The sequence below is a fragment of the Peromyscus maniculatus genome, chromosome 8 (assembly GCF_049852395.1).
Source record: "Peromyscus maniculatus bairdii isolate BWxNUB_F1_BW_parent chromosome 8, HU_Pman_BW_mat_3.1, whole genome shotgun sequence".
In the NCBI taxonomy this organism is placed as follows: domain Eukaryota; kingdom Metazoa; phylum Chordata; class Mammalia; order Rodentia; family Cricetidae; genus Peromyscus; species Peromyscus maniculatus.
This window is the reverse complement of record NC_134859.1, coordinates 57,227,501-57,245,425: the sequence shown is the minus strand read 5'-3', so window position 1 is coordinate 57,245,425 and position 17,925 is coordinate 57,227,501. Positions and strand designations below refer to the sequence as shown.

Sequence of the window (17,925 nt, the reverse complement as noted above, 5' to 3'; positions counted from 1 at the left end):
AGGTCTCATATATGTTGAATATACTGCTCAGTGAGACACTACTTCCTGTTTCCTTTTGATAAGATGTAGTCAGTACCATGTCTGCCTACATGCTGCCATGCTTCAGCCATGATGATAATAGACTGAACTGCTGAAGTGTAAGGGAGCCACCACAATTAAATGTTTTCTTTATAAGAGTTGCCATGGTCCTCCTGTCCCTTCACAGCAATAGAAATCTAACCAAGACAGGCAACTTACAGAAGAATTTATTTGGACTTATGGTCTAGAGGGATCAGGGTCCATTGTGACACAGGGAAAGAATGTGACTGGAGAAGCAGATGAAGCTCATTTCTTGAAACAACAAACAGGAAGCAAAAAAAAAAAAGAGTGTAGTGGGAATGGCTCAAGGCTTTGAAATCTTAAAGCCTTCCCCCAATGATATATTTTCTCCCACAGAGTCACACTTCCAAAGCCTCTCCAAAGAGTACCACTAATCAGGGATCAACCATTCAAATGCTCATTATTCTGGGTGAAATCTCACCACATAATAAGCCCAAGACCCTGTGTGTAATTAACAACATGAAAGAAAAAATGTGACATGCTCTTTAACCTTTTTACTATGTACTTTTCTATGGGAAAACTGAGCCACACTATCTCTGTTGTCATATATTCATATTTATTTTCTTAATGAATCAAGACGGTCTTCTCCACTAAAAGTTTACTACAAATACAATACCATTCTAAATAACATTATTATACTCTCTTGTGAGAATACCTTGACCAAATGAACCATTTTTCTGTTCTTAGCCATTTTAGGTTGTTTCTAAATGTCTCTGGTTAAAAATAAGTAATCCTTGAAGCATCTTGATATAGATGTTGCAAATAGAAGTGGTCTGCTGTGGAGCCTCAGATTTCTGAGTATGTACTGAGACAGAGACCAGTTAGGACAAGAAAAACAAGGAACATCAGCCTGCTTGCAAAGGCCAGTGGCCTTAAGAGCCTGGGGACAACCCCATGGGAAAGATAAAGGCTTCAATCACTAGCGAGAAAGAAAAAATGAGGGGAAAAGACAGCAAGACAAGGTAGAGAGACAAGCAGGAGGCCATTGGACACAAGGAAGATAGTTCAGAGGTGGAGACTGGCCAAAGCCAAGGGAAGGGAAAGGACAAGGAAAAGAAATTAAGGCACCAAAGATGGCAAAGTGAGCAACTTCTATGTGTATGGCTCATAATGGCACCTCTGGATTTTTGAATAGTACATTCTGAAGTTCCACTTTAAGTCAGTGTGAATATTAGCCATGCATCAAAACTATCATCCTTTGAGGGATGGATGAGTGGTTCCAAGATTAAGAATACTTGCTCTTCTTGTAGAGGATGTGAATCCATTCCCAGGACCCATATCAGATGACTCACAACCAACTTTAATTACAGTGTCAGAGGATCTGAGGCCCTGCTTCTACCCACTCCAGGCTTATGCATGCACACATACAAGCAGGCATAAAATATACACATAAAGTAAAAAATAATAAAGCTTTAAAAAATACCATCCTTGCCGGGCTGTGATGGCGCATGCCTTTAATCCCAGCACTCGGGAGGCAGAGCCAGGCAGATTTCTGTGAGTTCAAGGCCAGCCTGGGCTACCAAGTGAGTTCCAGGAAAGGCGCAAAGCTACACAGAGAAACCCTGTCTCAAAAAAATGAAAACAAACAAAAAATACCATCCTTTAAAATTAAGTATTTGGTTACCTTGACATTTCTTTGGTTTTGTACAATTAGAATAAAATGTCTATAGTTTTTGTTCTCAAAGTTGGCCGCTTTTAATCTGTGTTTTTGGTGTTGTGGTTTTTTGACTTTGACATTTTGTTTTGTTTGGAGTGTTTGGGATAGAACATTGCACAGGCCAGGTGTATAGCTCTTCAGGTTTGTAGCTTAGGCTGGCCTAGAACTCACTATTTTTCTGCTTTTGTATACTTGGTTGCTGGCATTACAGGAATTGCACTACCACTCTGAGCTGATCCTCCCTCTCCCTTATTTCCCCTTCTCTGTGCTCTTCTATCCTTGGAAGGATATAGGGACCACATGAACAAACACATCTATAGTTTTTATGATCATGCTCAATATCTCATCACAGAGTCATTCTCAACCACCTCTGCTGAGCTCTCTTTCCACTTCTCCTTTCCAATTTTCCTCCATGAGTCTCTAGAATACTGTTCCAAAGGAAAGTGAGTACATTCACATCAAAAGGAAGAAGGCTGTCTGAGTTACCAAGGTCCTTCTTTGTACCAGGGCCTGTGGTAAGCACTAGATTAAAAAGAAAACATGCAAGTCACCTGTTCACACCCTATGGGACACCTAGACTAGTCAGAAAAAGACACAAAAAATGAGAACACAAATTACTATGATAAGGATGTAGATGAGGAACCACCCAGAGGAGAGGATCCAGATGTTGGAGCAAAGGAGCATGTAGAAGCTGGTGAATCCTGGGGTTAGCATACTGAGGCCTGGTGCTAAGGCAGATAGAAACCTAATCTGCTGTGTGAGGATGTGCACCTCAGACCATGGACACACAAGTTACATTCCTCATTACCCCCCCTTTTCTTTCTCCTTCAGGTCCAGGTGGATCCCTATCACAGATACCAGTTGGCAGATTCTCTTCTCTACTCTTGAGATCACAGGAAACCTGGAGGAGCTGGACCTAAGTGGAAATCCAATGAGCTACTTTGCACTGTGCAGTCTTTGTAGGACCCTGAGTTGCCCTGGATGTCATCTAAAGACATTGTGGTGAGTCTGGCCTTGATTCTCCCTTGAAGCAGGGATGGATAGACTGGAGACTAAATGCAAAACCTGAGTCTAGGGTGAGGACTGGCATTCATCAAATATTCACTAAACTGTTTTGACCACACCTGTGACAGATACCAGATTTGCTATGATAAATGGGATTCTGTTCTTTGTGATCATGAAAGACTGACACTCATCAAGGAATCCCACTACCAACAGGCCTATGAGGTCTCCAGTGGAGCAAAATTCCTCAGAAAGTGGCTCAGAGAGCTGAAGAACACAGAGACAAAGGAAGCCCAAAGGGAGAAAGCTGCAAGCTCAGGCAATGCCCTCTTGCCCTATTTTCTCGTGCCCTCTGACCTCATATCCAGCCTTCTACTCTGTTTTTATGGACTCCATCATTATTATGATTTTATGTAATGAGTCAGATGCCCTATTCTCTGGTGAATTTCATATCAGATGGCTCTTGAAATATAAGTTAGCTGTCCTGGGCCTCATGAAGCTCTGCAATGTGCAGTCACAGCAAAGCAGTATTCTCCAGCCTATACTCCATTGTTTTTGTAGCTCAGCTGTGGGTAGCATGGAATTATACCCCCAGATTAGAAAATGCACTCCAGAGAGCTAAGCAGTGCTAGCATAGCACATCAGGGCTCACAAAAAAAGACCTGAGGTAAGTTCTCAAGAGCAGTTGGCCCTGGAGAAGCTAATGGTGAGCATCTCCCATGCAGGCTTATCAACTGCAGCCTTACATCCAGACACTGTTTGAACCTGGCCTCAGTGCTCAAGGCCAGTTCCAGCCTGACTGAGCTAGACCTGCAGCTGAATGACCTGGGTGACCATGGTGTGAGGCTGCTGTGTGAGGGGCTCAGGAATCCTAACTGCAACCTCAGAATCCTACGGTAAGTAATAACCTGAGATTCCCTCTGGGCAGAAGGCAAGGGAAAGACATGGGTGTTACAGAACATGGGACACAGAAAAGAAAGGGGACAGACAATGCATCATTAGCCTGGCCAGCTGTGCCATTTACACTCTATGACTTGGGTAAGCTGCTCTCTTCTCTAACCCTCTGTTTCCTCATCTACCAAATAGAGTGTCATACCCACCTTGTGGATTACAATGACACAAAATATACATATTTAAAAACAAAGATAAATCCGGTAGGTAGCTGGGCACAGTGAAATCATAGGTTTTAGCAAGGCTGTATATCCTGAAAGACTCCCAGGTTTGCCTTACACCAGGACAGTACTTCAATCATTTATTCATTCATGAATCCATTTCAGGCCTTATATACATAAGCATTGATCCAGGCCCTAGGGATACAATCACAAATACACATGGCTCTGTCCCCCTGAAGCTGTGTGGAAAGAAACAGACATAGATCACCCAACAGCCTCTGTGACAAGCTCTACTGAATGATGTGGAGGCAACAGTATTTTGAGAATGTCATGCTGTGAAAGATGCTACTTTATTAAATGGCTTAGGAGGGTTTTCTGAGGCCTGAAGGAGATATAGGACTTGGTTGGGCCAAGCTGAGACCAGGGCCCAGACAAAGGAGGAGTTGGGGGAAACTCTGGAACAGAAAGAGGTTGAACACCTGAAGGGCCATAGATTTCACTACAGGAGCCAGATGTTGTCCTCTTAGTGCCTGAAATGGTGCCATTACCTTTGCACTAGAGTTTCATACAATCTTGGAAGCCTCCAAACTACAGCTCTGGAGACTGCTGTCCTCCACTAAGCCTCTTCACACTGTCTCTGAGCTTCTCCCTCTCCTGTCCTGTAGCTAAAGTTTTCCTGGTCCTGCCTGGCTCCCACAGTCCCAAATAAACACACACAGGCTTATATTATTTTTAAACCATGCCCATGGCAGACCTCTTACCAGCTAGCTCTTCTATTCCAAATCACCCCTTAACTATCAATCTATGTATTGCCACATGTTCCATGGCTTTACCTGTTTCCCATTGCATATTGCTCCTTGGGCAGCTTGCTGGCATCTCTCTCGTCCACTTCCTGTCTTTCTCTTTGAATTCCCCACCTGCCTTTAAGCTGCCTTGCCATAGGCCAAATGGCTTTATTTATTGACCAATCAGAACAACATATTTTCATAGCATACAGAAAGACATTCCCATCATTTCCCCTTTTTTTTCTATTCAAATGGAAGGTTTTAATATTAACATAGTAAAATTACATATAATAGAACAGTTATCTAGCAAGAATTACAGTTACAATATCTATTCTATTTGTATTTGGCAAAATTAAGGAAGATATTCTATCTTATATTTGTGAATCTAAGGTTTTATATATCTACCTTATCTCTTATCATAACCAAGGAAAACTATAATTATAACTATCTAGTCTTCAACTACATCAAAGACCTCAGAAGGATATAATATTACCTAAGTAAACAGGAAGAGCATTGTAAGCAACTTCCAAAAATCTAGAATGACAGAGACAGCTGGCTGCCTGGACAGTTATCCAAAGTTCCTCTGCAATGCTGGGACATCTATCTTCAGCCCATAGACTTAGTCTATCATTCACTTTTCTCTGTGTCCTGCAAAATGCCTGGCAGTCTCCTCTGTGAAGCAGGAACCTGAAGGACCATATCGCCTTGCAAAGTTTAGTGGTCACTTTCCTATGGGTTCTGCATGTCCAGTTGATACAACATTTTATCAAACAGTCCAGGCAAAAACAGTCCATATGGAGTGTCTTTGATGCCCATCTTTCTCTTTGAAATAAATCAGCGCTGCCAGAAGCAGACTTGTCTCACTGTTCAGAAAGTCTGAGTTTTAAAAACATTTTAAATGTCATATTCTGTAGGTCTTTGAAGTGTTTAAAGATTGCCTACCTTATTGAAATATATCTATGTATACCTAGAAAACTTAACTAACATGACAATTAGTTTGATTATCATGGATGACTAATTATTAATCTGTATTTCTCAACTATACACTACAATTTCAAATGAGTTGCACAAACAAAATACTTTAAACAAGAGTAGAAATACACATACAGTAAAACAAAATTAACTTTAAATTTGTATCAATAAACTAAAATCCATAGCAATGTAAAACATTTCAAACAAGTTGTTGCTCTTTAAAAGTAGGTTCAATAATCTACCCTTTCATCCTATCATATCTATATCCTATATTTCTATATCATATCTCCCTTTCTTGTTTTAGAAAGAGATTATGACCAATAACAATTTATAACCAATAATCTAAACAAAGACAGACATCCATAATCCATTTTTTGGGGATGTGGGTGTAGTGTTCTTGGCTACTTCCTGCTGATAGGGAGCACTGGTATTCTTATGGGGATCCTGAGAAAATTAAGAATTATGGTCAAGTCCTGGCTGGAGTAATCTGTGAGGCTGCATTGTTTGAGCTAGTTGTCTTGAAGCAATTTTTGGATGTTGGATCATCTGGGCCTCTCAGGGGGTCTTGACTGGTCAAACCATATTATTCTGGAAGCAATCCACATGTTCTCATCCTCTGTGGAAACAAAAGCAGAATCTCTTTTCCAAAGCAACATATCCCTAAATAAATTTTGAAGTCAAGATACCTTTAAAATATACATACTGATTTAACTCAGCAGCTTTTTACAATCAAATGTCTCTCTGCACTTAAAATTCCTAAAGACAACACAATCTGGATTCTCTTTAAAATACCAATCTTTATATGGCTTATTTTTATATTACTTTTACTGTCTTTAAAGACTTTATTTTTTTAAAACTATTTCTTTATATAACTGTCTATATTCCTTTTCCTCTCTCTTCCAAGCCTATGTACATTTTTACACATACCTTAAACCATTTAGAGGTTTATTTCATCTGAATCTGTTTTATTGTGAATCTATTGCTCTAAACTGCAGCATTACTAGGACTGAAATGGCATCTTTGGTTTCTGGCTCTGCCAACCTCAGCTTCCTAACATGGCAGAATTATGTTTACAGTCAGCTCTGGGAACCAATGCTCATCTCAGACTCTGGGAAGCAGTGGGTCTGTGCTTCCATCCAGCAGCATATAACCCAGAAACCTCTTTTTTTTAGTAGCAAAAGCTGTATCCACCACGTACCATGTTGCATGGCTTGCAGAAACCTCTGTGTAACTTGCGCTCAAGCTCGAATACTTTGGTGTCCAGCTACCTACATATGATATAGAAATATAGAATATAGATATGATAGGATGAAAGGGTAGATTATTGAACCTACTTTTAAAGAGCAACAACTTGTTTGAAATGTTTTACATTGCTATGGATTTTAGTTTATTGATACAAATTTAAAGTTAATTTTGTTATACTGTATGTGTATTTCTACTCTTGTTTGAAGTATTTTGTTCGTGCAACTCATTTGAAATTGTAGTGTATAGTTGAGAAATACAGATTAATAATTAGTCATCCATGATAATCAAACTAATAGTCATGTTAGTTAAGTTTTCTAGGTATACATAGATATATTTCAATAAGGTAGGCAATCTTTAAACACTTCAAAGACGTACAGAATATGACATTTAAAATGTTTTTAAAACTCAGACATTCTGAACAGTGAGACAAGTCTGCTTCTGGCAGCGCTGATTTATTTCAAAGAGAAAGATGGGCATCAAAGACACTCCATATGGACTGTTCTTGCCTGGACTGTTTGATAAAATGTTGTATCAACTGGACATGCAGGACCCATAGGAAAGTGACCACTAAACTTTGCAAGGTGATATGGTGTAGATGTAACCAACCGTCTTATTAAATAAGAAACACAGAAACAATGTAAAAGAGAAAGCCGAGAGGTCAGAGCTCAGAGCTAAAATCTCACCCTTCCTCCTGCTGTCCCAGCTTCGCGAAAAGAGACCTACTTCCTCTCGGTTCGTATTTTTAAAGTATGTTGTTCTGCCTTCTCATTGGTTGTAAACCCAAACACATGACTGCCTCATCACTGTCTGAATGTACAGCCCCCTAGGTCTTAAAGGCATATGTCTCCAATGCTGGCTGTATCCCTGAACACACAGAGATCTTATGGGATTAAAGGCGTGTGCCACCACCGCCACACTCTTGCTATGGCTCTAATAGCTCTGACCCTGAACACACAGATATCTATGGGATTAAAGGCGTGTGCCACCACCGCCACACTCTTGCTATGGCTCTAATAGCTCTGACCCCCAGACAACTTTATTTATTAACATACAATCAAATTAATATTTCAGTACAAATCAAAATAATATTTCAATACAATTAGATTACCACCACATTTCCCCTTTTCTATTTTAATAAAAAGAAAAAAAGCAAAAGGTTATGACTAACAAAAGAAAAACTATATACAAAAGTACAATAACTATATACAATATATACAAGTAATAAATACCTAAACAGGTATTTGACGAATCAGAGAAAATAATTCCATTATCTATCCTATTTTGATAATTCCAAGATGTATCTAATGTACTTTCTATCCTAATTAATTTTCAACTATAACTAACTAATCTTCAACCATAACTAACTAATCTTCAACTCCCTCAGAGACCCAAGAAGGGAATAATATTAGCTAACAAAAATAAAAACAGGAAGTGCATGCAAGCAACTTCCAAAAAAAATTTTGTGAGTTGACAGAAACAGCCAGCTGCCTGGGTAGTCACCTGAGGTTTCTCCGCAGTGTTGGGGCATCATCTTCAGCCTATAGGCTTAGTGTATCTGACAGACTCATTTGTGAAGTAGGATGTACACAAGGTCAACAGTTCAACCTCACATTGGGTGAGAGCAGTCCACGTACCAGAAACACCTGAATTCCACTAGTGTCCTGTCATGATTCAGGATTTTAAATTCTGGAAATTGTTGACAGTTTTTTAATTCAGCTGTCCATTCTTCTTGGCTGTGTATATATGGCTTCGTCTCAGCATCCCCTTCTTCTCCACATCCCTCTATTAAATGCCAGTCTACTTTTGAGAGGCATGAGCTTTCAGCTGCTGTTCCATTGTACAACAGAATCCATCGGCCCTCTGCCTGTTAAGCTGCCTTCGAAGAAAAGGGCACCGTACCTTTTCCGGATGCGAAGGCCACTTCAGGGATGGGGCCATATTGTCCTGGCCTCAGAAGATGCCTTTTGATAAAGCCATAACCACACTTGTTTTGGCAAGAATCAGTAGTCCCTTGTTTCGTGATCTGTCTGTCCATTTTGTCCTGTATTCGAGGATACTTTGTTGTCCAGTGGCTAACTTTTGCCAGAATGAAAGTTGACTCCATATGCAGTTTCTTCAATGCCCATATTTTCTCTAAAGTAGATTGGTACTGCCAGGAGCCGACATGTCTCAAAAAAGAAAAATTTTCTAAGTTATTAAAACATTTTAAATGCCATATTCTGTAGATCTCTGAAGGGTTTGAAGATGACCTGTCTAAAACATCTCTGCTCAATTTTTAAAACATATCTAATATGACTACAAGTTCTATGATAATGTCTAACTACTAGCTTTCATTTCTTTATATCCTAATAGTTGATAATAATAACATTCAAGGATCAGAAATTTGCATTACATTGTTAAATGGATGGAATAAATACAATTAGAAATATACATATAGCATTTTCTAACAATATCAGTTTCAAATTTGTGTACAATATAAAACAATTCAATCCAATGTAAAGTATTTAAAATTAGTAATTGTCTTTTTCTTTTCTTTCTTTCTCTTTTTTTTTTTTAAACAAGAACCTTAAATCTAATCTCCTTTGCTTAGCCTTTTTCCTAACCCTTGACAATAACTTGTAACCAACCCCCCTAAACACTGAAAATTATCCCAGACCCAAAACCCATTAAAAAGACCAAAAAACCACCCGCCCCACACCACCTCTTTGGGAATGTGGGCGTCATATTCTTAAAATTGCTTCCTGCTGGGTATGGGCGAAGTTTTCTTTATCCTGAAAGAAAAATTTTAGGTTAATTGTCAAATTCTAGGAGAGGTAACTATATCCTTCATTATCCAGTCTGTGTATAATGCCAAAGTTCAGGGTTTATCTCAAGTCCTTATTCAAGTAGTCTTTGAGACTGGATCATCTCAGCTAGTCATCTCAAAATTGCTCTGAGCACCTTGTAGTTCAAAGCTGATCTGTGGATGATGTTTGTCAGCTTAATGATATTATTATTGTCCACGTGGAATTGTTGTTGTTGTGGGGCCCCATCTTCTTTCTGGAGACTTCAGTTGATATTAGGCCTGGCCGTGATTTCCTGCAGAAAACTGATAAGAGACTCGAACACAAAAACATATATATGCAGCTAGCCTTTTTTCTAGAATTAGTTAGTACTCTATGTGACCATTCATATCTTAACAAAGTTTAAAATGTATATATATATATTAATCTTGTAAATTTTGATATAAAATTTATACTTTGAGAAAAGTTTAAAGAATCAGAATAGAATCAAAGAGTTGAGATTAGTAATAGAATAGTCCCTTAATTAATTTTGCTTTTGTCCTGTACCATAGCAGAAGATGGCTCTTATTCTGGCATGATACAGGGAGTTTGCATTTTCCTTTTAACAACATGCTTGATTTTAAAGAAGGAGAGAGCCATTCTCCAACTCCAAAGTCAGCTTTAAATTTTAATTGAACTGGGACTGTTAGAAGACCAATAGTGTTAAATCTTTAGAGAAAAGCAGAAACAAACATTTAGGAAGACATAAAATTTTTTTTTTTTTAGATAATATATACCCATACACCGTTTCACTCTGTTTCTTGGGATAGATGATTTGTCCCTTTTCTTCAGTTGTCTCATTTGTCCAGTGTTCTTCAGATTCCTTAACCTTCATTCTCCTAAAAGACAAAAACAAAAACTTTTCCCCAAGACTAATTTTGGGGATGTTCCTTTTTGGCAAGTTATTATCTGATGAAATGAAAAGGCATGTTTTATTGATACAAGTTAGTTTAAATTGGATGTTCATGCTGGTTGATGAACTATCACCTCCTCTAATTAAGAGGTCTCTCTTGTTCAAATCGAACCTTTATCAATTTTGATGGTACCCACAGCTTATCTTCTCCTGTAGAAACAAAAGCAAAACCACGTCCCCAATGTAATACGTACCCTGGTTTCCATTCTGAGGTCAGCACATCCTTAAAGTATATAGGCTGATTTAATTCTGTAGTTTTTTCTATTATCCAATGTCTCTCTGCAGCTGTTGTTCCTTTCTCATTGGCATTCAGAAAATTCAAAGTTAGAAGAGCATTATGCAGTCTATTTCTGGGGGTTTTTGTTACCCATTTCTGTTTATTTAGCATATCCTTTAGAGTTCTGTTTGATCTTTCTATAACTGCTTGACCTGTAGGATTATGTGGTATGCCTGTAATATGCTTTATATTGTAATAAGCAAAAAACTGTTTCATTTTAACAGAGACATATGATGGAGCATTGTCAGTTTTGATTTGTGCAGGTATACCCATGATGGCCATAACTTCTAGCAAATGAGTGATTACAGAATCAGCTTTTTCAGAACTCAAAGCAGTTGCCCATTGAAATCCTGAATAAGTATCGATAGTGTGGTGTACATATTTCAATTTTCCAAATTCTGCAAATTGAAACACGTCCATCTGCCAGATTTCATTTCTCTGAGTACCCTTTGGGTTACATCCTGCTGGTAATGGCGTCTGATTGTAGAAGGAACAAGTAGGACATTTCTTTATTATTTCTTTGGCTTGTTGCCAGGTTATGGAAAAATCCTTTTTTAAACCTTTACTATTAACGTGATGTTTTTTATGAAATTCTGAGGCCTCCAGCACATTTCCTATCAATAATTTATCAATCTCTTCATTGCCTTGTGCTAGAGGGCCTGGCAGACCAGTATGGGATCGAATGTGAGTTATATATAAAGGATGATTCCTTTTCCTGATTGTATCTTGTAATTGAATAAATAGTGAAGTTAATTCTGAAGCATCAGGGATAAATTCTGCAGTCTCAATATGTAACACCACTCTTTCAGCATACTGAGAGTCAGTTACTATGTTGAGAGGTTCTGAAAAATCCATTAATACCAACAGAATAGCATACAATTCTGATTTTTGCACTGAATTATACGGACTTTGAACCACTTTACTTAAATTTTCTGATTTGTAACCTGCCTTTCCTTCTTTGTTGGCATCTGTATAAAATGTACGAACTCCAGATATGGGTTTTTGCCGTACAATTCGAGGCAAGATCCATTCAGCTCTCTTTATAAGATCAATTCTATTGCTTTTGGGATATTTGCTGTTAATTTCTCCCAAAAAATTACTGCAAGCTCTTTGCCAAGGTTCACTTTCTGTCCATAATTTTTCAATGTCCTCCTTAGTTAATGGTACGACAATTTCTGCTGGGTCTATGCCTGCTAATTGACGAAGTCTCAATTTTCCTTTGTAAATCAAGTCAGAGATTTTTTCCCCATAAGTTTTTAATTTTTTATTTGGTTTATTTGGTAAAAATATCCATTCCAATATAATATCTTCCCTCTGCATTAATATTCCAGTAGGAGAACGCCTAGAAGGTAAGATAACCAAAATGCAATCCAGCTTTGGATCAATACGATTCACGTGTCCTTCATGCACTTTCTTTTCTACCAATGCTAATTCTTTCTCAGCTTCAGGTGATAATTCTCTTGGACTATTTAAGTCCTTGTCACCTTCTAAGGTTTTGAACAAATTAGTCAGTTCATCGTTTTTTACCCCAACAATAGTTCGTAGATGAGAAATATCTCCAAATAATCTTTGAAAGTCATTAAGAGTCTGTAGTCTATCTCTCCGAATTTGCACCTTTTGGGGTCTAATTTTTTGTAGCTCTATTTTATATCCTAAATAATTAATAGAATCTCCTCTTTGTATCTTTTCAGGAGCAATTTGTAATCCCCAGCGAGGCAAAATTTTCTTTACTTCTTCAAACATTATTTCTAAAGTATCTGCATTTGAGTCAGCTAGTAAAATATCGTCCATATAATGATAAATTATAGATTTAGGAAATTTTTTACGTATCACTTCCAATGGCTGTTGTACAAAATATTGGCACAGAGTTGGGCTATTCAACATTCCCTGTGGGAGGACCCTCCATTGAAATCTTTTAACCGGTTGAGAATTATTATAAGTAGGCACTGTGAAAGCAAATCTTTCTCTGTCTTTTTCTTGTAAGGGTATTGAAAAGAAACAGTCTTTTAAATCAATAACTATGAGAGGCCATCCTTTTGGTAACAGAGTAGGCAAAGGCATCCCAGATTGTAGAGAACCCATTGGCTGAATTACTTTGTTAATTGCCCTAAGGTCTGTTACCATTCTCCATTTACCAGATTTCTTTTTAATAACAAATACAGGAGAATTCCAAGGGCTGGTTGATTCTTCAATATGCTGAGCATTTAACTGTTCTTCTACCAGCTCTTCTAAAGCCTGGAGTTTCTCTGTTGTTAAAGGCCATTGCTGGACCCATACAGGCTTGTCTGTTAACCATTTTAAAGGTAGAGCTGTTGGTGTCTTTGGAAGATCATCAGTTATTGTGCCCTGTTCTTGTATAATATGGATGGCTGGTGACCACTCATTAGAACAATATCTTCTAATATTTCTCTCAGTAACATGTGCTAGTTTATGATTTGTTTCTGAGATTGGAGGGATGTTAATCTGAGTATTCCATTGTTGCAACAAGTCTCGACCCCACAGGTTCATAGTTATGTTAGCCACATATGGTTTTAATTTTCCTCTCTGTCCTTCTGGACCTATACATTCGAGCCATCTTGCACTCTGTTTCACCTGAGATAATGTCCCAATTCCTAACAGTTGAACGTTTACCTCCTGAAGAGGCCAAGTTGGATGCCAAAATTCTGGTGCAATTATGGTAACGTCCGCACCTGTGTCTACCAGACCAGACAACAAAACACCATTTATTTTTATCGTTAATTTTGGTCTTTGTTCATTAATAGAAGTTTGCCAAAAAATTTTCTTTATGTTTTCTCCTGAATTTTCTATTCTCTCTGTTTCATCATTCTGACCAGCATGATTTATTCCAATAGGCATTTGGTTATTTAATCGCTCTCCAGAGCAGGCATTTCCTCTATGGCTGCCGGAAAGGTTTGAACTGGATTTGCACTGGGGGCCTGCCTGAGGCCCCTCTGGGAGTTTCCCGAAGACTGAGGCAAAGGATTACCCTGTCTGTCCTTTGTTGATCTACATTCGTTGGTCCAGTGTTTTCCCTTACCACACCTTCTGCATACTCCAGAAGGAAGGGGCATTCTGTTGCCATTGTTCCTTGAAGAAACATTGTTTCTGGAAATGACCTGTCTACAGTCCCTTTTCAAATGTCCTTGCTTTCCACATCCAAAACATCTAACACTCCTCAAACCTTTTGAAATTACTTCTCCTACCCATGTATCATCATGCTCATCAGCTTCAACATTAATTGTTTCTCTAATCCAATCTTCCATAGGTGCAGATCTTGCCCTTAATGGCCTGATTATTCTTTTGCATGCTGCATTCGCATTCTCAAAGGCCAAAGATTCAATTATTGCCTTACCAGCTTCTGAATCCGAGACCGTTCTCTTTACTGCTGAAGCCAGTCTTTGTAAAAAATCTGTAAAAGACTCTTTTGGGCCTTGCTTCACCTTTGTAAATGACTCAGATTTTTTTCCTGGTTCCTCAACTTTGTCCCATGCATTCAAGGCTGCCGTTCGACATAAAATTAGGGTTTGGACATCATATAAACATTGTGCTTGTGCTGAAGCATATTGGCCTTCGCCCATAAGCTGATCCTGGCAAACTTGTACTCCTTTATCCCTCCACTGTTTTTCTATGTTTTTAGCCTCCTCCTTAAACCAAGTCAGAAATTGAAGTCTCTGGCTGGGTTCCAGAACACCTTGTGCGAGGTCCCGCCAGTCCTGTGGTACTATCCTATTATATGTTGACCAAGTGTTTAACATTTGCTTTACATATGGGGAATGCATGCCATAAGATACTATTGCCTCCTTAAACCTTTTTAAATCCAACATTTCAATTGGAGCCCAAGTATTTTGTGTAGCCATTTGATCAGGCATCTGCTGTACTGTTACAGGATAAATTAAGGGTGACTGTGTGAAAACAGGCTTTCTTTCTGCAACCTTATGATCCCGACTTGAAACAACTTCACTGTTAATTTCTTCTGTCTGAATTTTTACAGGTTTAACAAGTTCTTCTAACGCTGTTATCCTGGCACTTAAATTGACTATCTTTTTAAATATTAAAATGTGGATTATTATAGTGATGAGGTGCATAATTCCACCAATACTAATATTATATAGTTGTTCCATTGCCAGACTGCCTAAAATTTCGAACAAAAACCAATTTTCTTCCAATGTACACATAAAACCCATTTGTTTTTTAATGTGGAAAAAAATTCTCTTTTAGATAGTTTCCTTTAAAATATCTGATATATTATGACTTACCAAATCTGCGTAGAACAGTAGAAATCCGAGGGGATTTTCAAAGCAGCCACCTAGTGTCCCAGGTGTAAATCCAGAGAGAGAGAGAGAGAGAGAGAGAGAGAGAGAGAGAGAGAGAGGAAAGAGAGAACGCACAAGAAAGCGTAGCCGGCTAAAGCTTAAATGCAGCCACGTGTTCCCTCTTGTGCCGAGTCAAGGCTTGGGTCTGGCTTCCTTAAGCTCCGACCACGTGCGTTGGCTTTACAGGCAGGACCCTGTTCGGCAGGGCAGGTCTGAGTTGTTTGTAGCACCGGCTTTAGGCAAGCTGCTCACAGACCTAGGCCCGGGCTAGAAGTTGCTACCCGGACTAGGACGCCAGCAGCTCGGACTAAGAAGCCGATTGCCGCCGGCCGCCGTGTGCCGCCGCTGCCGCCGCCGCCGCCGCCGCCGCCGCCGCCGCCGTGGGCCGCCTGCCGCCCTTGCGGGAAAGCGGACCTGCCGCCAAGCCAAGCAGTTTTTAATGGATTCTTGTCACGTTGGGCGCCAGATGTAGATGTAACCAACCGTCTTATTAAATAAGAAACACAGAAACAATGTAAAAGAGAAAGCCAAGAGGTCAGAGCTCAGAGCTAAAATCTCACCCTTCCTCCTGCTGTCCCAGCTTCGCGAAAAGAGACCTACTTCCTCTCGGTTCGTATTTTTAAAGTATGTTGTTCTGCCTTCTCATTGGTTGTAAACCCAAACACATGACTGCCTCGTCACTGTCTGAATGTACAGCCCCCTAGGTCTTAAAGGCATATGTCTCCAATGCTGGCTGTATCCCTGAACACACAGAGATCTTATGGGATTAAAGGCGTGTGCCACCACCGCCACACTCTTGCTATGGCTCTAATAGCTCTGACCCTGAACACACAGATATCTATGGGATTAAAGGCGTGTGCCACCACCGCCACACTCTTGCTATGGCTCTAATAGCTCTGACCCCCAGACAACTTTATTTATTAACATACAATCAAATTAATATTTCAGTACAAATCAAAATAATATTTCAATACAATTAGATTACCACCACAATATGGTCCTTTAGGTTCCTGTTTCACAGAGGAGACACCACCCTGTCATCCAGCGAGCAGCATGTAATGGCACACAGAACATGTGGCAACATATGGATTAACAGAAATGGGCTGAGTTTAAGTGTAAGAGCTAGTCAATAGTTAAACTGAGCTAATGACAGAGCAGTTTTAATTAATATAAGCCTCTGTGTGTTTACTTGGGTCTGAGTGGCTACAGACCAGGTAGGACACAGAAAACCTTCAGCTGAATACTTCCACCTCCCCAGCCCAAGCCTACAACCAGTTTCTAGAGGAACTTCCCAGGTTGCTCGCCAGTGCCCTTCATGTGATCAGAGAACCATAGAGAGTACCAAACCCTGTCTTCTGGTGCTACCAGCCAATAGGAGGAGTACAGCAAGCCTGTTCCCTAAGATTTCCCTCTGTCAGGCCTTCTGCTTCAACTCTCGAAGCTAAAGGAGCAGTTGGGTAGTGAAGAGTCTTCTTTCTGGGAGCTGAAACTGGCCCAGCTGCTCAGCACCTTTGTTCTCCAGCCTGCTTTCAGCCATGACTGTTTCTCATAGGCTGAAGAGCCTGTTAGGAGCTGGAGCATGGTGAACCTGACATTGCTTAACCTCTCACAGGTGCAGGACCCTTTCCCCTCCATCCTTGTCTGTGCCTTACAATAGGCAGATGGGAGTGATATAGCTATGGTTCTGGCCTGAGGATGGGGAAACCCAGGGAAGGTCACTACCCTAACATCCAGAAATCCTAGGACTTGGGGATAATAAAGATGGGTCCAGCAGACCTCAGGTAGTGGGTGCTGTAAAAGGACAAGGCTTTCTCCCTTAGCATTAAAGGAAAAGGGGAGGGAGGTGAGAATGGAACCAAGGCTCTTTCCCTCAAGGAGAGTACCCATGATCCCAGCACTATGTGTTTACTTTGAACACCTGCCCAGAATACCTTTAGGGATACAGCCATGACCTCCAGCCACTAGGAATGCTGATGGCTACTATGTGGCCCTTTTCCAACATGAATCCCCTCATCTATGGCTATGTTTCCTTCCCTTGGAGAGTCTGTTACCAATAACTGACATGTGGGAAAAGGGGTATAAAGGGCAAGACCTTCATTTCAGTTCTGGAAAGTTCCAAATGTCCACATTTTGGCTTCAGATCTCCCCACACACACTGGCAAAGCCCCAATGAGACTCATCTCCATGCTTTGTCCTGGGTCTGGGTCAGGAATAAGCCTTAACAAGCCTCCTCACTAGCTCCATCTACAGATAACATAGAAGAGTCCAGGATCCTGGATCCTGAGGTCTCTTGATCCTATGGTGGATACCAGAAGAAACAGCCCCCTCTTGTGCTTGTAGGATGGACCAGACCAATCTCAGTGACCAGGTGATGATGGAGCTCAGGGTCATGGAGGCAGAGAATCCATGGCTACACATCTCCAGTACATGGTAAGGGGTGGACACAGAACTCCTACTGGTCAACCCAGGCACTATGTGGCTTCTGCAGAGCTGAGAGGTGGAAAAGGGTCTTTGGGGGATGCTGAAGACAATGAGAGTGAGAGAACCTAGAAAACCACAGTGACCAAAGTGAGATGTGTGTGTGTGTGTGTGTGTGTGTATTTGTGATAGGTGTATGATTTAAAAAATAGAATCATATAACATGCCTTCTTAATATTGTCAATCAAGATAAAAGAATATGAAAAGCTGAGTTAGTGGTAAGTCCCCTGACAAAGCATATGTATTAATA

At 39.9% G+C, this 17,925-nt stretch overlaps 1 protein-coding gene across 1 annotated transcript in view; it reads left to right on the top strand.

The window, feature by feature from the left end:
* Window positions 1–17,925, top strand: part of LOC102903863 (NACHT, LRR and PYD domains-containing protein 1b allele 4-like) — an 84,972-nt gene that overhangs the window by 56,163 nt on the left and 10,884 nt on the right. The window contains exons 6-8 of the mRNA XM_076542819.1: window positions 2,588–2,758; window positions 3,484–3,654; window positions 17,538–17,627. Coding sequence (XP_076398934.1) covers window positions 2,588–2,758; window positions 3,484–3,654; window positions 17,538–17,627 — 432 coding nt within the window. The remainder of the gene's footprint in view (window positions 1–2,587; window positions 2,759–3,483; window positions 3,655–17,537; window positions 17,628–17,925) is intronic.